The 19,973-nt window shown below is 51.5% G+C and overlaps 1 protein-coding gene and 10 non-coding genes across 12 annotated transcripts in view; 8 read left to right on the top strand and 3 right to left on the bottom strand.

Moving 5' to 3' along the window:
- MCM3AP (minichromosome maintenance complex component 3 associated protein) overlaps nt 1-7,262 on the top strand; it is a 28,828-nt gene extending 21,566 nt beyond the window's left edge. For both annotated transcript variants that reach the window (XM_064160308.1, XM_064160303.1), the window contains exons 23-28: nt 1,314-1,704; nt 1,851-2,108; nt 2,667-2,796; nt 4,305-4,511; nt 5,157-5,307; nt 5,788-7,262. In XM_064160308.1, coding sequence (XP_064016378.1) covers nt 1,314-1,704; nt 1,851-2,108; nt 2,667-2,796; nt 4,305-4,511; nt 5,157-5,307; nt 5,788-5,946 — 1,296 coding nt within the window. In that variant the 3' untranslated portion in view covers nt 5,947-7,262. The remainder of the gene's footprint in view (nt 1-1,313; nt 1,705-1,850; nt 2,109-2,666; nt 2,797-4,304; nt 4,512-5,156; nt 5,308-5,787) is intronic.
- A 241-nt stretch (nt 7,263-7,503) lies between these two features.
- On the bottom strand, nt 7,504-7,585 carry TRNAS-GCU (transfer RNA serine (anticodon GCU)). Its single transcript has one exon. It is a non-coding gene; the product is annotated as a tRNA-Ser (tRNA).
- A 462-nt stretch (nt 7,586-8,047) lies between these two features.
- On the bottom strand, nt 8,048-8,120 carry TRNAM-CAU (transfer RNA methionine (anticodon CAU)). The gene has a single exon. It is a non-coding gene; the product is annotated as a tRNA-Met (tRNA).
- Nucleotides 8,121-8,305: 185 nt separating this feature from the next.
- On the top strand, nt 8,306-8,387 carry TRNAS-GCU (transfer RNA serine (anticodon GCU)). Its single transcript has one exon. It is a non-coding gene; the product is annotated as a tRNA-Ser (tRNA).
- Nucleotides 8,388-12,253: 3,866 nt separating this feature from the next.
- Nucleotides 12,254-12,335, top strand: TRNAS-UGA (transfer RNA serine (anticodon UGA)). Its single transcript has one exon. It is a non-coding gene; the product is annotated as a tRNA-Ser (tRNA).
- Nucleotides 12,336-12,871: 536 nt separating this feature from the next.
- Nucleotides 12,872-12,943, bottom strand: TRNAA-CGC (transfer RNA alanine (anticodon CGC)). Its single transcript has one exon. It is a non-coding gene; the product is annotated as a tRNA-Ala (tRNA).
- A 551-nt stretch (nt 12,944-13,494) lies between these two features.
- TRNAA-UGC (transfer RNA alanine (anticodon UGC)) lies at nt 13,495-13,566 on the top strand. Its single transcript has one exon. It is a non-coding gene; the product is annotated as a tRNA-Ala (tRNA).
- Nucleotides 13,567-14,822: 1,256 nt separating this feature from the next.
- On the top strand, nt 14,823-14,894 carry TRNAP-CGG (transfer RNA proline (anticodon CGG)). The gene has a single exon. It is a non-coding gene; the product is annotated as a tRNA-Pro (tRNA).
- A 712-nt stretch (nt 14,895-15,606) lies between these two features.
- Nucleotides 15,607-15,678, top strand: TRNAP-UGG (transfer RNA proline (anticodon UGG)). Its single transcript has one exon. It is a non-coding gene; the product is annotated as a tRNA-Pro (tRNA).
- A 1,347-nt stretch (nt 15,679-17,025) lies between these two features.
- Nucleotides 17,026-17,099, top strand: TRNAT-AGU (transfer RNA threonine (anticodon AGU)). The gene has a single exon. It is a non-coding gene; the product is annotated as a tRNA-Thr (tRNA).
- Nucleotides 17,100-17,738: 639 nt separating this feature from the next.
- TRNAS-GCU (transfer RNA serine (anticodon GCU)) lies at nt 17,739-17,820 on the top strand. Its single transcript has one exon. It is a non-coding gene; the product is annotated as a tRNA-Ser (tRNA).
- Nucleotides 17,821-19,973: the final 2,153 nt, after the last annotated feature.

The following is a 19,973-nucleotide window of genomic DNA, read 5'->3' as shown; positions in this document are numbered from 1 at the left end:
ATTATACAGATCTGCCCTGAGGGCCTCTGAACACCAGCTTCATAGAATCATAGAATCAACCAGGTTGGAAGAGACCTCCAAGATCATCCAGTCCAACCTATCACCCAGCCCTGTCCAGTCAACTAGACCATGGCACTAAGTGCCTCATCCAGTCTTTTCTTGAAGACCTCCAGGGACTGTGCCTCCACCAGCTCCCCGGGCAGCCCATTCCAATGGGAAATCACTGTCTCTGTGAAGAACTTCTTCCTAATATCCAGCCTATACCTACCCTGGCACAACTTGAGACTGTGTCCCCTTGTTCTATTGCTGGTTACCTGGGAGAAGAGGCCACCCCCCACCTGCCTACAATGTCCCTTCAGGTAGTTGTAGACAGTAATAAGATCACCCCTGAGCCTCCTTTTCTCCAGGCTAAACAGGCCCAGCTCCCTGAACCTCTCCTCATAGGATTTTGCTCCAGGCCCCTCACCAGCTTTGTTGCCCTTCTCTGGACACGTTCCAGCATCTCAACATCTTTCTTGAATTGAGGGGCCCAGAACTGGACACAGTACTCAAGGTGTGGTCTGACCAGTGTTGAGTACAGGGGAAGAATAACCTCCCTTGTCCTACTGGCCACACTGTTCCTGATGCAGGCCAGGTTGCCATTGGCTCTCTTGGCCACCTGGGCACATTGCTGGCTCCTCTTCAGCTTACTATCTATCAGTTCCATGTGCTTGACAGTGGTAGCCTGGAGATTAATCAAAACCCCATAATGGGAAGTAAGTCTACAGTAGTATTTTCTGTGAGTCACGGCAGGATGGTTTGAAGAGGTGGAAGAGGGTAATGGCCAAGAGCAGCTAAGCTGATTCAGACCAAAAGTAGCTCCAGATATGTATTCCCTTCTCAAGAAGGTGCCTGAGAAGGAAGGTGAGAACAAGAGAAGCCCAGATTGATGCTCCCTCACAGTTTGGTGTCTCTGCAGCTTGAGGACTGCCAGGGTCAGACATAACTTCTCTGGGCATGGTCACCCTGGGATAATTTCCATGAATCTGCCCAGTTTGGCCCAGATAAGATTTTGGCATCCCCAGTATCCTGCAGCAAGGTGTTCCGCTGTGTGACTGCACCTGGTGTGAACAGCCACTTTCCATCTCTTCCTGAGCTTACTGTATGTGGGAGAATCACTGTTGCAAATACAGGCATGATGATAGCTGATTTGTTTGTATTTTGCTGCTTAGTATCTTCAGTACTGTTACATCAATCTTAGGGTTGCAGGACTGAATCTTTTGTGACCAGGTCTGCAGAACAGGTTCCAACCACCCATGTTTTGTGTGTCCTAGATCTCTGCTGCTGTGGGCTGGCTGATTTCCCAGTGCCCTGACTCCCTTGAGCTTTGCAGTCAGACCCTTCAGGAGTATATTGAGGATGGGATTGATGGTGAATTTTGCAAGCGCTTCTACCACGACTGGAAGGAGAGGCATTTAGCTGGCCTGCCATCTCAGGAGCCTGGGGTTATCATTGAGCTGTACAACAGCGTGCTGCAGTTTCTTTCAGATGTGGCATCCTCAGAGCACCTCTGTGATTTGTCTTGGCCTGTTACTGAGTTTTCAGAGCCTGGGGGTAACAAACGGTTGCCTCACATGCAGTGGAACATGCCTGATCATCTGGCCTGGCTGAAGAAGGCTGTGCTGTCCTTCCAGATCCCATACCTAGATCTACCTCCATTAGGAGGTATGTGCTTCATGTTGAAATATCTTCTTGATGTCACATCATTCTCTGAGATGTGCCTGTGCCATGCTGAACTGCCAGCTGGTAAGGTGGGTGGTTTGGCTCTGTCACAGATTACTGCAATTTACATTGTAGTTATTTTTCCATAGCTCCTTGGCATCCTGTTTGCCACATGATTTTTCAGTATGCATCTCAGATTGCTAGTTCTTCTCATACTCAACCACTCATCCAATCTCAAGTGGAGAATCTGCTGAGCAAAGCTTATCAGAAGTGGAAAACCAGGACATCTGGGAACTCTAATGACAGTGGACCTTCTGTTGATGAGATCCCTTGGGATGATATCTTGGCAGTCTGCATTCATCATAAACTGAGAGACTGGAAGCCACCCAAACTGTCTGTTGCACCAGGTATCATGTGTCCTCCTACAGCATGGATGATACTTCTTGCATAACCATGTTTTATAGCTTAACAGTAGGGCCCTTACACATGGCACAGAGTGATATGTAGTAGGAAGGGAGTGAGTTATGATCTTGCAGCTCTCACTATGTATCTCTTTTCTCTTTGCAGTCTCTTTAGTGTTGATTATGATTTAACTTAAGGTCACAGTTGAAATTTTTTTCTCTGTGTGGTCAGAGTCTTTCGGCTCTCCTCTTCCAGTAGAAGAGGGTTTACATTCAGCTAAAGGTCAAGAATTGATCCCTCAGAAGTCATGTAAACCCAGGTTAGCTGAAATGGCAGGCTGTCACTTCCATGGATAAAGCAGCATTTTAGTCTTTCCCAGTCCAGTAACCTGGTGTTCTGTTGAGTGGTAAGCCAGCTCAGCAAGACTCCTTTTTACATGCAGATTGCAACCTAAAGCTACTTGAGAGTGAACATACGATTTAGCCTTCAGATTGGCTTTTCAATGCTGAGCTTTTCTGAAGGGGAAAATACGTTGTAATATTAAATGTTGTGCTTGCTCACAGAAGCAGTAAGTGAAGACGGTCAGATTCGTGTGTACTTCTTCAAGGAGCATTTGAAGAACTTCACTGTTCCTTGTTCCTGGGAGCAAGCCAGACTGCGCACACAGGAGGAGATCCGGCAACGCCCTGAGAGGTGAGGCAGCTGCTGGCACTGCCTGGGGGAATGTTGCTCTACAATCAGCATCCAGTGCTGTCACAATCCGGAAAGACCTTGCAGTCCTGGTGAACAGCAAGTTCTGCATGGGGCAGCAGTGTGCCCTTGTGGCCAAGAGAGCTAATGCCATCCTGGAGTGCATCCGGAATAGTGTGGCCAGCATGTTTAGGGAGGTTCTTCTCCCCCTCTACTCTGGCCTGGTGAGACCACACCTGGAGTACTGTGTCCCGTTTTGAGCTCCCTAGTTCAAGAGGGACAGGGACTTGCTGAAAAGGTGTGCAGTGGAGAGCCACAAAAATGACTGGGGCACTTGAGTCTCTCCTCTACGAAGAGAGACTGAGAGCCCTAGGGCTGTGTAGTCTGGAGAAGACTGAGAAGGAGATCTGATAAACGTGTACAAATGCCTGAGGAGTGGGTGTCAAGCAGAGGGGGCAAATCTCTTTGCCGGTCAGCAGCCGTAAGACAAGGAGCAGTGGCTACAAACTGGAACATAGAAGGTTTCACCTCAGCATGAGGAGAAACTTCTCTACAGTGAGGGTGACAGGGCCTTGGAACAGGCTACTCACAGAGGTTGTGGAGTCTCCTTCTCTGGAGACTGAAAACCCTTCTGGTCCTATTCCTGTGTGAACTATCCTAGGTGATCCTGCCTTGGCAGAGAGGTTGGACTCAATCTCTGGAGGTCCCTTCCAACCTCTGAAGTTCTATGGTTCTGTGAAAGCCAGCATGTAGCATCCTCCCAGACCATGCTTGTGTACATCTCCTTGAAACAGTGTGTGAAACTGGATAGTAGATAGCATTTCTGCGATGCTGCTCAGCTCTCAAAGTGGGTTGCTTGAAGGGTGCTTGAAAAGGAGAAGTTAACTTTTGCCAGAGAAAGCTCTGCTGGGGCTTTGGAGATAGGCTTGTACTCCAGGTACACAAAGTACGGAGGAAAACCTGTGTGGGGCTGAGAGAGTGCATAGGAATAAATTGTGAATGTGTCCTTTATTTATAGTGCTGCTTCACTTACATTCACCCTCAGTTGCTACCCACCTGACAGATTAATTGTATGGTAGATAATTTGCAGATTTACTCTTTGGCAATTACGTTATCATTTTGCAGTGTTTTGAGTTTGAAGAGGAGGTTCTGTCCCCAGTTTGTAGGAAGACAGGGAAGTCCCACCAGTAACAGAAAATGGTAGAGATGAGTGGGGAGAGTGCACTGCAGCTGTGTGATAGTCAAGTATTGGAGATCTGAAGAGTCTAGCTCATTTCCTTAGCCTTGTTCAGAGTTAAGACCACCTCTTTTCCCTCTTGGAAACTCCGTTGCGTCTCTGCTGTCACATTATTTCCTCTCAAAGCCCATGCACAGGTACAAGGGAATTTGTGTTTCCAGTTGATGAATTCTCATTTGCTGCTGTTTCCAAACTTCAAGCCAGCAGGGAGGAGTCAACACATTCATAACAGTTTGTGCTTTTGGTTGTGTTTTTTGGACTTTCCCCTTCTCAGGTCAAGGGTAAAACCTCTCAGCTCTGTGAAGAAACTGTCTAGAGTCTCCGTGATGTCAGTTGAACATTGTTCTGGCATGAGCATGCTGTCAGGTCAAGAAAAGAGCATTTCCAGTGCAGATGAATTCACAGACACAGCCTCAGCCCAGGAGCTTCTACCAGAGTATCTGTTGGCACAGTTGAAACTGGAGAAAATGGAAAGCAGGAGGTAAGCTCCCAGGGCAACATCCTCTCCTTGCAGCTCTGGCCCAGGGTCATAAATTCTAACCTGTATGTAGTAGGAAGTTGAAGCCCAGCAGTGCTAGGAAACAGCCTAGATACTCTCTGACTTCATCTAATTTTATCAAGCACATGGGTGCAGTGCGGATGCTTGCTAGCTTCTATTCGCATCACAGGATCTGTCCAGTAGAAACATTTGGAGCTTTGAGGAATGGTTGGAAACTATGTGGACAATGAAGCCACCAAAAGTAAAGCAGTTCAGTGTCTGCAGCAGTCTTGTGTCATGCAGTATCACAGATGCCTATCAGACCCACTTTAGGATGTCAGTTTTGGTGCTGTTAGCAATACAGATCACAAAGCGGAAGAGCATTTGTAGTTGGCCCAAGGGTTTCTTGCCTCCTCTGCTTTTGTCATCAGTCGAGTGTCTTCAGCCTGTGTGGCTCTTTCTGTATCATAGCCTCCTAGGATGGATTCTCATCATAGCAGTAGAGTTATGTCAAGCTGTGTTGGAAATGACTGAACATCAGATTCTTCTTGCAGACACTTGTGACCCCAAAGCTCTCGTTTAACTTGCTGGTTATAAGAACAAAGCCAGGCTGCAATCTGACTGCTGCTCTTGATCTTTCTTATCCAGGTTTGAAGAACAGTTGCACCAATGTCTAGTTGATGACATTGAACCCCTGGGTGATTTTGTAGGTCTTCCACTCTACCTTCCCCAGGCTCTGATCTCTACTCCAAATGTCAGCCATCCACTGATGAAGAGTACTGTGTCTTCTGCTAAAGGGGTAAGAAGTTGTGGTACCGAGAATGAACTGTGGCTCCAGGGAGTACAGTTGCCAGACCTGCTGTAGTTTTGGGGAAGTTACCCCAGCAGTGTGAATTACCTGGGTGTAGTGTTGCATAGACTTGAGGAATAAAGATTGGAAAAACTGTGTCTTGAAAATAACTTTTCCAGGAAGGGGAATGCTTTCTGCACATCTGGAATAAGAGTTCTTCGCAGGTATTAAAATTTGCTGTGGTCATAACAGCATCTTTTGTGGTGCTGCACTTCAGCTTAGGGAATTGCTGTTGTGGGTCAGTTTCCCCAGTTAGAGGAAGTCTAGAGACAGAAATAGAAGGATGTGCTGGTTTCGCCATATCTCCACAGGAGTGGGAGGTGCTGACCTCCCTGGTTCTTAGAAGTCAGAACAGCCATCAAGCTGAGCTCTTTGTTGGTACTGGGTAATGCTGCTTTGTCAGTCTCATCTCTCTTTTTTTCTGCCTAGGCTGAGAGTCAAGAGGGATGCAAGCTTTTGGTGGAAAAGCTAAGCCCTACACTGTCAGACAGACTGAAACACTTGCAACAACTACTCAGAGCAAACAAGGAGGGTGAAGTTGCCTCTGAACTCCACCTATCTGCTCTGGTCGACATGGTTGATATTTGAGCAGAGCTATGTGTGCAGACTCAGATCTGACCAATCCACATCTGAATAATTGAACTGATGAGGTCCTGAGGCACATTCCAGAAAAAGCAGCTGTTCTGATGGGAGATATGGGGCCTGGGTCCTTCTTGTGTGGCCTGCCATTGCTTACTGTGTCCCTTTGGCTCACCGCTGCTGAAGTTGGGCTGGTTGGAGGCTCTCTTCTGCTTCTTGGACATGGAGAGGAGTCACATGCTTTTCTAGGGAGGCCTTAAGTTGACACTTAGTGGTGATTTTTTCTTTCTACCAGGTCTCATTGTGTGTAAACATAACTTCACTAAGGGAGAACTGTAAGGTATCAGGGGGCCTCTGGAAGTGCTATGACTTTCATAGACCTAGTCCCTGCAATGGTGTTCCAGCGTTGTGTGTGCTGGCTTCATGCAGAAGCTATCTTGCAGCAGTGCTGTGGTTGTTGCTGGTTTGCTACACAGGATTGTCAATGTTGTTGTTGAGCTGGTGCAATACTTGGTACTTCATGGTGGTCACTGGATATCCAAAAGAGGTTTTGTGCTGCTGGCACAGTTTTAGTGTATCAAATACTCATGGTATTCAAGCTGGATGAGTTGCTTATTGTACAGGTTAATCATCATGCTGGAAACCAGGACACTTTCTCTGTTCTTCAGTAAACAGCTCTGGAAAAATAGTTTTCCTTTTTTGGAAAAGCAGAGTACCTGCATTCTCTGTATTTTAAAAGCTGTGGCTTTGGAAGTTGGAAACCTGTGATTTTTAGTTCAGTATTGGTCCCTAGTAGCTACTAAGAAGATATGCCCCATGTCTGTGGTACCCCTGTACAAGGATTTTTGGTAATGACAGTGTTTGTTGTTTTATCTCAAACTTCTGTCTGGAGAAACAAAATTAATTATTATCTTGCCTGCCAGAGGCCAGGTGTCCAAGTCCTCATATAATTTTAAATTCTCAGTCCAAAACCATCAGCCACCTTCCGCAGAAGGAATTTTGTAGTTGCTCTGAGGTTTTTTTTTTTTTTTTTAATTTTTTTTTTTTTTTTAATAATATTTGTATTGTTTTTCTTATACCTGGAATAGTGACAGTAGTTTATTTCGACTTGGTATGAAATTAAACTGAAACTAAATGATTTGAGGCTGTTCATGTACTTCCTGGAGGCTGAATTGTGTTAATTGCCTCACATGCACAGTGGAGCTGGTGTGCCTCATGGCTTCACCCAGGTGCTGCTGTTCTTGGTTTACCTGGGATTCAGATGTAAAAACCCAAAAGCATCTCATGTAAATGTGTTTTCTACCTAATAAATTTTTAGATCCCTTGTGTGTGCTACCTTATTCCTATGCAAGAGCTGCTGCTGCAGCATGCTTTTGGTGTGCTGCCTGCTTCATTCCCTGGGTTGTCTTGGGTAAACCATCCATGCTTGCCAGGTCGCTGGAGAGGGGCAGTGCTGTGGCTCCTACCCTTGGCGTGCTGTGGAGGCTTGTATCGCTACCCAGCACCCCGCCCCCCCCGGCCCTATGTCTCAGGGGCGCGGTGAGATTCCGGAGCCAGCAAAAGCTCCGACGAGGGTGGGATTCGAACCCACGCGTGCAGAGCACAATGGATTAGCAGTCCATCGCCTTCACCACTCGGCCACCTCGTCCTGCCCTGCACCGCCTACGGCCCCGCCCCTGCCGCCGCGGCTGGCCCCGCCTCCGTGGACCTGCTGAGGGGGGCACTTCAGTGTCGTCCGTGGACCTGCTGAGGGGGGGCACTTCAGTGTCGCTCTCTTAGCGCCGCAGGCAGCGCGACAGTTGCGTAATCTGAAGATCCTCAGTTCGAGCCGCGGAAAGGACAGAGCTTTTGCCGCTCTGCCTGAAGTGGGGGTGCTTGGCCATCACCTGACGGCGGCAGCCTCTCCCTCTTCTTGCGAGGCCGCGACAGAGAGAAGCAGGCACCGGGGCACGGGGCTGGACTCACTAGAGAGCCCCATCAAGCTGCCTTGGGGCTGTGCGGGTCAGCAAAATGGAAGCTTGGGCCTCACAGCCTGGTGGAGCGGAAAGAAAAGGAAAATGAGAAAGCAGAAGAGACGAAAAAAAAAAAAACAACCAAACAGAAAAGCCTCTGCCCTCTCTGAGGCTCGAACTCAGGACCTTCAGATTATGAGACTGACGCGCTGCCTACTGCGCTAAGAGGGCTACACTCGCGATATGCTCTGTGGCTCCTTCAGTGAGCAAGCAGGGGCTCAGGGTGGTGGGTAGAGCAGTGGTGGCCAGTAGCAGACCCCGAGCCTGGCCCTGAGCTATCCATATCTCACCGGCAGCAGACAGTGGGCCCCCGATGGATGTCAGCGAGGGGCGGGGCCGCAGCTGTTACGGGGCAGGACGAGGTGGCCGAGTGGTGAAGGCGATGGACTGCTAATCCATTGTGCTCTGCACGCGTGGGTTCGAATCCCACCTTCGTCGGCGCTTTTGCTGCGGCGTGGAGGGGCTGGGGACAGCCCGGGCTGGTGCGTCTCTGCGACCTCGGCTTGCTCACGCTCCCAGCGGCGTCTGAGTCTCGAGGGGGATGCAGTAGGAAGTGCCTGATTCATCATGGCAACTGCATCCTGGCAAGGGGAAGAGTTCACCTGTGCCCCCACCATAGGCGAGGGAGAAACTTGGAAAAGAAACCTACGAGCCTGGACAGGAGAAATGGAAGAAGCATCTAAAAGGGAAGCCAGGTGCTGGTATGGAGGTGACCGAAGTCTCTTACGCAAGACTCATGGGGGAAAAAAACCCCAAATCATTCAGAAATCCTTAAAAGAGCTGTTGCTGCAGAGAGCAGCTGTTAAGATGATCATGCTCAGAAATAGGAGGGTTCAGCTGGAAAGCAAACTGGGACAGATGAAGCCTGAAGCTGTGATAAAGCAAATATCTTGGGGAGTAAGGGCAGAGAAGGAGGGAAGAGATTTCTGTCTGAGATGTCAGTGAATGCACCTGTTCATTTCATCTGCAAGAAGGAAAGAGCAAAAGGCAGTGCAAATCCTGTCTTGCACATGGCCAGAGGGAGAGGAAGCCCCACACTGCTCTGAGTCTTGGCTGACATTGACACCCAAACAAAGGACTAAAGGATCAACTCTGCACCCCTCCTGGCAGTCCCAGGCAACCTGGGAATATAACAGAGATGCTGTGAGGTCTCTCCTGACAGCCTTATAGAATCGTAGAATCAACCAGGTTGGAAGAGACATCCAAGATTATCCAGTCCAACCTATCATCCAGCCCTACCCAATCCAAGCCAGCAGTGTGCACTTGCAGCCCAGAAGGCCAACCAGATCCTGGGCTGCATCAGGAGAAGTGTGGCCAGCAGGTGGAGGGAGGTGACTCTCCTCCTCTACTCCCCTCTGGTGAGACCCCACCTGCAGTACTGCATCCAGTTCTGGAGCCCACATTACAAGAGGGATGTGGACATGCTGGAGCATGTCCAGAGAAGGGCCATGGGGATGATCAGAGAGCTGTCCTATGAGGACAGACTGAAAGAGTTGGGGCTGTTCACTCTAGAGAAGCGGGGGCTCCGAGGCAACCATATTGTGGCCTTTCAGTATCTGAAGGGGGCCTACAAAAAGGCTGAGGAGGGACTTTTCAGGATATCAGGTAGCGACAGGACTAGAGGGAATGGAGCAAAGCTGGAGATGGGTAGGTTCAGGCTGGCCATGAGGAGGTTCTTCACCATGACAGCCTGGAATGGGTTGCCCAGGGAGGTGGTTGAGGCCTCATCCCTGCAAGTGTTTAAAGCCAGACTGGATGAGGCCATGGCCACTCTGATCTAGGGTAGGATATCCCTGCCCATGGCAGGGGGGTTGGAACTAGATGATCCTTGTGGTCCCTTCCAACCCTGACTGATTCTGTGATTCTATGATTCTAACTAGACCATGGCACTAACTGCCTCATCCAGGCTTTTCTTGAACACCTCCAGGGACAGTGCCTCCACCACCTCCCTGGGCAGCCCATTCCAATGCCAATCACTCCCTCTGGGAAGAACTTCCTCCTAACATCCAGCCTAGACCTCCCCTGGCACAACTTGAGACTGTGTCCCCTTGTTCTATTGCTGGTTGCCTGGGAGAAGAGACCAACCCCCACCTGGCTACAGCCTCCCTTCAGGTAGTTGTAGACAGCAATGAGGTCCCCCCTGAGCCTCCTCTTCTCCAGGCTAAACAACCCCAGCTCCCCCAGCCTCTCCTTACAGGGCTGTGTTCCAGGCCTCTCACCAGCTTCATTGCCCTTCTCTGGACACCTTCCAGTATCTCAACATCCCTCTTCAATTGAGTAGCCCAGAACTGGACGTGGTACTCAAGGTGTGGCCTGACCAGCGCTGAGTACAGGGGAAGAATAACCTCCCTTGTCCTACTGGCCACACTGTTCCTGATACAGACCGGGATGCCATTGGCTCTCTTGGCCACCTGGGCACACTGCTGGCTCATCTTCAGCTACTATCTACCAGTACCCCCAGGTCCCTTTCCTCCTGGCTCCTCTCCAGACATTCTGTCCCCAGCCTGTAGCACTGCTTGGGGTTGTTGTGGCCAAAGTGCAGAACCCTGCTCTTGGCCTTGTTCAATCTCATCCCATTGGCCTCTGCCCACCCATCCAGCCTGTCCAGGTCCCTCTGCAGGGCTCTCCTACCTTCCAACAGATCAACATCTGCTCCTAGCTTGGTATCATCTGCAAATTTACTGATGGTGGGCTCGATCCCCTCATCTAGATCATCAATAAGACCTCAATGTGCCCAGGGTCCCCTCTTCCAGGAGTCCATATCAGGACATGCCTTATCCTTAGTAACTTTAGGGGACACCTTCCCCAGAGACTTCTCTGCTTCCCTGAACAACAAGAGGACTAGGGTGTACCCATGGAGAGGGGCAGGTGACATCCCTGGTTGGTGATGACCAAGGGGTGAAGGTGTTGCACTCGATCTTGAATAGATTTCCACTGTGCAGTCTTGAGTCCTGCTCCCACTGGGAGATTTTATCCACCACTATGGGAGATGAGCTGGGACTAGGGGCAGGAACGGACTAGAATCTGTGGTAGCCTCAGCCTTGCATCTCACCTCCTCCACAAGAAGCAGCAACTTTTCCCTGGCATCCCTTTGCAGAGTGAGGCAAAGTAGAGTGAAAAGCCATGGATTGCTTTCCCTGGGGCCAGATGAAATTCCCCTCTTTGAAGTGAGGCCTCCCCAGAGAAGGTTGGGGACCCACAGACATGGGTTGTCAGTTCATTATCTGCAGATACTTTTACCAGTGGGCTGTGGGCCAGCTGGGACCCACACTGAATCCCAGGGTTGTGGGACTAAGGGGAGCTCAACACTGGCACGTGGTACACTTCTGCCTCCAAGTGTGAAAGATCCTGGGTCCAGCTCCTAGGGGAAAAAGCACACCCTTTTATGTGGGGAGTACGGAGCACATCTGGGGGCAGTTGTTTGCTTTTATTCCCTTGTTCCAAAAGTCATTGCAGCTTTGGGCTGAGCAGGGTGAGCGAGGTGGCTCCCCCTCTCAGAGGTGAAGGTACCCACTGTGACCACCATGCACCACTGCTATCTGTCCTGGGCCAGCCAGATCCACAGAGAGCCCCAAGGCTTTTCTAGGAGACTTGGTGGGTTTGCCAGCTCTGCAGCTGGCAAGGAATGAGTCTGGAGTGGCAAAAAATATGGAAACGTTGGGGATTGAGCCCAGGGCCTCTTACTGTCAAAGCAAGCACTCTCCCACTGAGCAACATCTCCTCTTGCTAGGGCATGATGATGTCTGAGGCTCACTTCTAGCTCCCGTGGTTCATCTGTCCCCATGGCCACCGGGGCCAGGGCAAGTATGTGCTGTGGCCACCTCCAAATGCCACTCCCACATTCTAGGCCTAGCAAGATGGACTTTTCTGCACCAGGTTGTGTCAGCCATCCTCACCAGCCTGCAAAATTGTGGCATGCAGAGGCTGGGGGTGAAAATGCTTGCAGCACCCTGGCTGATTGATCGAGGGATCTGACTCTTGAGTGTGAGATGTCCTGGGTTCAACTCTTGGACAAGCCCTTCTTGTGGGTATCTACCTTTCTTGGCTGGCATGTGGGACTGTAGCTTAGCCAGGACATGATGAAGGCAGTGGTGCCTAGTATAAAGGAATCAGTATCATGTCCTGACTGGGTGTGCCATGAGCAGGACTGTTGCCCAGCCCTGGGATCCGTTGATGCTGGGGCTGCCCAGGGGTAGTGGGACTGCACAGATGGCCCCACACCAGGCTGGGGGGAATTTTCTCCCCAGAAGCAGACCCCCCAGGGCAAAGCTAGGGTGTCCCTACCTCTCAAGGGTATGACAGAAGCTGTGATGGCCGAGGGGTGAAGGCGTTGGACTTGAAATCCAATAGGGTTTACCTGCGCAGGTTCGAATCCTGCTCACAGCGAGAGGTTTTACTTACAGATGGATGGAACCAGGCCACAGGCCCGGGCAGGTCAGTCCTGCTGCTGGGAGGAGGGAGATGGCAGTGCTGTGGTCAGCTGTGCTTCTCCTGCTCTCTGCACCAGTGGGCCTGTGGGACCCTGAGTTCAGCTTCTGTACTAGAGTCCTGTGAGGCCCTGAATTTAGCTTCTATACTGGAATCAGCTGTCTTTCTCCTGCTGTGGGGCTCTGGGTTTTACTTCTCACTGAGAGCCCTCCTTTTGGTCACCCACCACCAGGCACAGCCCAAAATGCCAACTGCCTTGTGGACAAAGAGGCATGGACCCACAGCTGGGCCCATCCCCTTCTAGGTGGGGAAGGGGTTGTTGTGGCAGTGGAAAACAACAAAGCAGGGTCCTGCTGCCACCAATTCCCTAGTGGGCAGCTCTACCTAAGGCCCTGGTACAGGCATGGAGATCTCCTTTGTGGATGCCTTTCAGAGTTAGAAGTGAAGTTTATCACCACTGCTCTGTGGAGGAGATGGGTTTGGGAGGCAAAAGCTGGAGATGCTGGGGATTGAACCCAGGGCCTCTTACATGCGAAGCAAGCGCTCTCCCACTGAGCTACATCCCCCTGCACATCAGTATTCCAGAACCTGGGATTCTGCTGCCTGCCCTGATACTTTTGGCCCCACTGCTTTTGGAGCTTACAGCTTGTGGCCATGTCCAAGCGCCAGCCCCACAACCAGGGCAAAGGAAGGAGGTCCTCTTAGCTATGGATATCCGCCAAAGCAAAATAGAACTTCCCCAGATCCTATCCCACACTGAGTGCTAAAGATCAAGGAGGATATTCCTTACACTTGGCAGCAGCCTGGCTTGTGGGTCTAGGGGTGTGATTCTCACTTAGGGTTCAAGAGGTCTCAGACAAGCCCTATTTTTGGGCATCCATCTTCCTTGCTTGACATGTGTGACCCCAGCCATAGTGTAACCTGGGCCAAGGTGGTGGGAAGGCTCTGGTGCAGTGCAGATGGGCAGAGTGTTTGGGGTGGAGATGTCCCCGTGGTGAGGATGCAGCTACTTAGAAGCAGCAATGTGGGGTGCAGTCCCTGATGATCTTGTGTTTGGGCCCTTGTGGCAGCACAGGGATTGTGAATTCACTCAGGCTCTCAGTAATGCCCAAGAAGAGGGGATGTAGCTCAGTGGGAGAGCGCTTGCTTTGCATGTAAGAGGCCCTGGGTTCAATCCCCAGCATCTCCATATCCTTTTACCTCCTAGACCCCTCCCTGACCCACAGAGCACCCTCTATTACCCCCAGAAAGTCCTGCAACTGCCTGTGGGCACAGCTCTTCTGAGGTTGCTGCCAGACACCCAAGTGTTGTAAGAAAATGCCTTTGGCCCTTTTCCTTCCTTGCCCAGGCACGGTGGAGTTGCTGGGAATCAAAGGAGGCACTTTGTCTCCACTTCCCACTGTATGAATATTGATGGGAGAGCTGGGCAGGCTACCTGAGTCCCCTGTGCTGGAAAGTGGCACCTTGTCCATGCCTTGTCTGTGCAGTTCTGGGTCTGTCAGTGGGTACCCAAAAGGAAGGCCTGTCTGGCAGCTGAATCCATGACGCCTTGCACCCTAAGTAAGAACCACGCCTTTAGAACAGCAAGCCAGGGTGCACAGCTGGGACCCAGCCTTGATCCTGTACCCCATGGACCCCGACACTGCACAGCCCAATTTGTGGCAGTGATGATGGAGGCCGCTCCAGGGTGCTCCCCTCCAGAATGCTCCTTATCCTCTGCTCTAAGGCCATCACTTCTGCCAGTACTCCAGGAATGTGGCACACATGTGATGATAGGGAGCCACCCGGCAACTCAGCAAAATGGTCCACAGCTCCCCTCAGCAGCTGCTTCCTCCCATCTCCTGGCTCTGCAAAACCTGGAAAACCTCCCAGGAGTCTCTTCCAACCTGGTTGATTCTATGATTCTCTCCTGTTCTGGAGCCATCACAATCGGGCATTACTGAGGCCTGGTTTCCTGGTGAAGGAGCTGCTCACTGGGGACAGCAACAGGCCTAGGTCTGCCCTGGCGCACATCATCCTCTAAGCCCAGCTTCCTCAGGGCCCCCCAGGATGCAATGGTGGGTACAGCTTCTCCTGAGGACATCCATTGTGGGCACTGTGCCAGCAGGCAAGATCTCTTACTGTGAACAAGACTGAAACTCACACAGGCAAACCCTAATAGATTTCCAGTCCAGTGCCTTCACCACTTGCCCATTGTGGCCTCAGCCCCAAGCACCCACAGGGGTGAGCTGCCCTCTCCTTAGTCTCTCTGGTCTCCTCTGGTGACCCTGTTGTCCTGCGAATCAGGGAAGACTCTGGGGTGGATGATGTGTCTCTGCCCACACTCTCAGCCCCACTCTGCTTCCCATGAACTGGTGGCAGGATTGTCAAAACTCAGCACCTGTTGCCCTCCCAGCAGCCTGATGCCTGGCACAGGGTGAGGGTGCCCAGGCAGCTATGCACCATGGCTCGTTGGTCTAGGGGTATGATTCTCGCTTCGGGTGCGAGAGGTCCCGGGTTCAACTCCCGGGCGAGCCCTGCTTTTTGGACACTCACCACCTGGCACAGCACAGCGGGCACAGGTACCCTCAATGTCTCAGCTGGGAGCGGGGTGATGCCTCCTGCCTCTTTGACAAGACAAGAGCCATGAACGGGGCTCATCCTCTCCTGGGTGGGAAAAGGGCTGTTGTGGTGGTGAAGGATGGGTCTTGCTGCCCACATGTCCTGGCTGGGCAGCTTTGCCCGGGGGGCTGAATCCACAAACACATCTACTCTGTATCACAGCTTTTCACCCTATCTTGGCCATCTTGACTGCCTGGGACACCCGGGAGACACTCAGTGCCTCTAAATCACCTAACTCTGTGGTCAGCAGCTCCCAGGGTCTGGGGAAGGAAGCAGTGACAGGGAGCAGTGAGAAAGCCAGGTTACAGAGGAAGATTTGCTTTGGAGGACCTTCTGTGTAGGAAGAAGGGCAGATAAAGTGTGATGCTGAAAAGAACCATCCATTTCAGCCTCTGCAAGAGACAGAGGTGGTTTTGAGGAGAAAAAGCCCCAGAGATGGTGAGGGTTAGCGATGGTGGACACTGCACCTCATGGGCACTTCTATCTGCTGGCTCCATGGACCCAAAGCAAAGGGGACCTCCCTGCTCCCAGAGTGTGCCAAAAGGATGTACACAACCTCAGATGCCATACTAGATTCCAAATGTGTGTGAAGTACAAAAGGTGTGAATGTGGGTCATGCTTTCACTCTGGCTCGTTGGTCTAGGGGTATGATTCTCGCTTTGGGTGTGAGAGGTCCCGGGTTCAACTCCCGGACGAGCCCTGCTTTTGGCTTACCCACCTTCCTCAGCAGTGCGTGGAACCGTGGCATAACCAGGGCACAGGTGGGACAGTGGTGCCTGGCTGATGTGCCCTATCCTATCTGGGCACATCTCCATGGGCAGGATGAATCCCTTTTGAGACGTTGGTGCATGCATGGGCAGGTGGAGTCAGTGATGGGCACTGCAGAACAGAATGGGTACTGCTGGCTGTGTGAGCCAGGAAGGTCTGTTTTTGAGATCAGGGTCATGGAAGCAGAACAGGGTGAGCAGTAGGTACTGAGGGACTTGCACTGGTCCCCAGCCCTGCCTATGCAGAAGTCGTGTAGCTCAGCAGGAGAACATTTGCTTTGCATGTTAGAGGCCCTGGGGTTACCCCCAGTATCTCCACGACCCTTTGCTGCTTCAAAAAAACAGAGCAGGGCAATGGTTGCCAAAAAGGAGGAGTTGAACTCAGGGCCCCTAAGCGAGAATCATACACCTAGACGAATGAGCCAGGGTTCACAGCTGGAACCTAATATAGATCCTATCCCAACCCTGACTGTGTTGCCAGCACAACTGTGCGGAAGAATACAGATTTCCCTGCACCCAGGAGCTTCTGATACGGAAGGTAAAGGGCTATTCCCAGTGCAGAGACCCCCTTTGGCAGCTGGCATGGCTGAAGGGTGATGCAGGGCTGAATTTGATTCTTGACATTTCATCCTTCCTGGTGGGTAGCAGGACTTGGTCCCCTTCACAGGTTCCTTTTCTAGTGCTGATGTTGAGCCAGGCCAAGAACACACAAATGGACCTGGGCAAGCACAGGTGTCACCAGTGTTACACAGCACTCTGTTACACAGAGAAGTTGCTCTCAGCCACTCTTTCTCTCATTGTGTCTTGTGTACTTAAAAAGATGGAGACTGTGGCAGTGCCTGAGTACTTAGAGGCTGCACTGACGTTGTTTGGGTTGGCCTCAGGTGTCACACATTAGTTGGGCAGGTGGGTGAAACCCTGAGGACCCCCAAGATGCTGGGATAAGAAGCTAGAGAGAGAGAGAGAGAGATGAGGCTGAGGCAGTCACCTTGGGGCTGTGCAGGGGTTGGGGGCAGTTGACAGGGTTCTGTGAGGTAAAGAGGGTTGAGGCAGCCAACCCTGTATAGGGTCTGGGACCTCAAAACTCAGCTCGTGCTGGTAGGAGGTGTGTTGAGCTCCTTGTAGCAAGGGCCTGGGTCAGTATCGGGAGTGGTCCCAAAAGCAGATAAAAAAGAATTTGGGTGCTGGGGTTCCCCAGGCCTTGGCACACAGGAGTGGAGGAGGGGGACAGGCAGAGGTTCAGTGGTGCTGGAGGGCATCCCATGATGGTGGGATGAGTGGGCACCATGGCTCAGCTGGTTAAAGCGCCTGTCTAGTAAACAGGAGATCCTGGGTTCGACTCCCAGTGGTGCCTGGGTCTGGGGGCTGTTTTTCCTCCCTGCTCCAAGCCAGAGACACTGCTGGGGGGGTCTCTGCCCTGCCCCAAGTAGTGGAGCACCCACCCCCTCCACTGCTCTCTGTTCCAGGTGACCTCACTCTGTGGGAAAGAGTTTCCTTCTTCCCCTCCCCTGGGAGCTCACAGTGGACAGATGACCCAGACTGACTCCAGACCACAGGAAAATAAAGAGGTGCATTCAATGCTGTCTGGAATCCCCTACCATCTTCCTGTCTCACTAGTGCGACTGATGCTGAATCATGCAGGAAAGCCCTCTGGGCACAAGTTGAGGGTGAGTGGCAGTGTGGGCGTGATGGAGACCTGCTACAAGTACCAAAGCCTGAGGCACACATTTTAATGGCAAAAATAAATGCCACCTTGCTCTTTGCCATTCTTTGGACATAGAGACAAGAGGGAACATGGAGTGGGGCAAATGCTTGTTGTCTTGGCCAGCTGCCCTGCCACAGGCAGGTGGGCAACTGGCTGCCACCAGCCAGGCAGCCAGGGGTCTGCCTGCCTCCTCTGGTTCTGCAGAGGAGACCTGAAGAATCAACTGCAGTTTTGCAGCCTTTGGTGAAAAAATGGGAAAAAAATTCCCCTAAGTAAAGTGGCTCACGAGACGAGGTGGCCGAGTGGTGAAGGCGATGGACTGCTAATCCATTGTGCTCTGCACGCGTGGGTTCGAATCCCACCCTCGTCGGGTCACCAGGGACTTACATCCTATAATATTCTACTTTTGGTGCAGCTTCTGACGTGTTTCTGCTGTCTCCCTGTTTCTCTCTGCCAAGCTAAATAGAAGTCTGCCTTTAGATTTCTGCTCCCACTTGCCGAACCTGCTTCTGCTTGCTCAGAAACTAGCATTGCCCATCGGCGCTACAGGCGGGAGCAGGGTGTAATTTTCCTCCATTCCCCAAGACCACCTGCCAGCTGCCCTCCTGCCAGCCAACTATGACTTCTCTGGAAGGCAAAGCACCAAAGCTTGGACAGGGAAAGGCAGCAGTGTGGGTGCACTCTGATCCTGAACTCTGTTTTTATTGCTCTTTATCAGCCAATTTATTCCTTTCTGAATCTTACACACAAGTCCTGGGCATCCCTGTCATGCCCATGAAGCCAAAAGCCATTGTTGGACAAAGCTATGTCTTGCTGAGCCATCACCACATTCCAGAGGTGATTCTACTGAAGATGTTGTCACAGCTACTGCGTATTGGCAGCTTCTGTTTGCAGCAGTACTCACAGTGGAGGTTTCTAGAGGAGAAGAGGGTGACCTACTGCAAAATGAAGAGGAAAAAGGTAGAACCCCCCCAGCTGCTAGGAGGTTTTTAACTGCTGAAATCTCAGTAGTCTTGCAGAGAGGGAAACCTTGCAGTCCTCAGATCATGTCTGTGCTTGGGAAACGTGTTGTGCCAGCCTTGCAGGTGCCTTCTGCACTCTCACCTCTTCTTTCTACAGATGAGAGTGTGGTCAAGCAGTGCTGTGGCTTGGAGGCAGACTTAGTTGCCCAGACTGCAAGCCTGCACTGGCTGTTTGACTTTTCCTGAGGCCACGGAAGGAATGGAGTTGTGCTTTTGAGAGGTGCCCCTGGGGACAGGGTGGGAGCTGCCTGAATCCGTCAGCCTCTCCTGAGCCAGAAACAGTGATCAGGCTGCAGGGAAACACCAGTCCTATCCCATCCTGCTGCATGGTACTTGGCTCTGTCACTCTGGCAAAGGGGATGTCTGTGCCTGGTCAGCCTGGTGTCTTGCAGGAGGGATGCAGAAGATGTCCTGGGGGAAAGGCAAAGGTTTTGATGCACAGGCATTACAATCCCAGAGAAACACCCATTTGCAGGGCTGGTGGGAAGCAGAGGGGACGGATGTAAGACACTTGAGATAAATGCACAGGGGTAATTAAAGGCGGCAAGTTGCTGAATGTAAATGGATCTGTGTCCCAAAAGGAGTCCTTCGCCTGGAGATGGGGACAAAGGAAACAAAGGGCACGTGTCAGGAAGTCAAAACAATCCGATTTGTCTGATGAATGAGATGAACAAAGGAAAACCATAGCGGAAAGAGTTCTTGGAGATGCTGGTATTTTGGAGAAGGACAATGACTGCGTTTCCCAATCTCTATTCATTTCAAGGAGTATGCACTTTCTGCCTGAGACACGACTGTCTCTGATGGAGCTACTGTACTGGGAAAATGTTAGCAAGCCAAAACATTGGACCCGTTTGCTTTGCTTTTGCAATGGATACAGGATGTGTGGCAACATCAGCCTTGGGTCTTCCTGCAGATAAAGGCATGAGAAGAAACATGGCCCAGGACCAACACTCACTCTTTCCCTTCCCATCATCAGCCTCAGCAGCACCCTGCAACTCCAGTTTCACTGCTCTACAATTTAATTTCTGTCAGCTCAAGGACTTGATGTCTCTGAGTCCATATGGAAGGCAAAAGTTGCACTGCACCAAAATTTCTCCTGAAAGACAACGGCAGATTTTGGAGCAGCCACAGACCCACTGCCTCCCACCTCCAAAGAACACCTGCTCCTCCAGGGCTTGCCTCAGGGCCGCAGCCTATCAGCCAGCACCAGGACATGTGAGCATGACTCCCAGGTGGCTGATGGGCAAGCAGGACACCCCTGTGCCGGGAGACAGTACAGCACCTTGATGCAGACATACCTGGGCTGCTCCTCACCACAGCTGTGGAGCACCCTTGGCTGCTTGTGTCCTTGCCAGGGCAGACTCAGGGTGCTTCAGGGCTGCTGTGTGCATCCTAGGGAGCAGATCCCAGCCAGTGCCGCTGGGGAGAGCCAGGCTCTGGATGCTGTGTGCCACCCTGGGGCTGCAGATGATCCAGTTTCACTTCACATCTTCCCTGTAAT

The sequence above is a fragment of the Pogoniulus pusillus genome, chromosome 2 (genome assembly GCF_015220805.1).
Source record: "Pogoniulus pusillus isolate bPogPus1 chromosome 2, bPogPus1.pri, whole genome shotgun sequence".
NCBI classification, from domain to species: Eukaryota; Metazoa; Chordata; class Aves; order Piciformes; family Lybiidae; genus Pogoniulus; species Pogoniulus pusillus.
The sequence above is the reverse complement of the archived record's forward strand: the minus strand, read 5'-3'. Positions and strand labels throughout refer to the sequence as shown.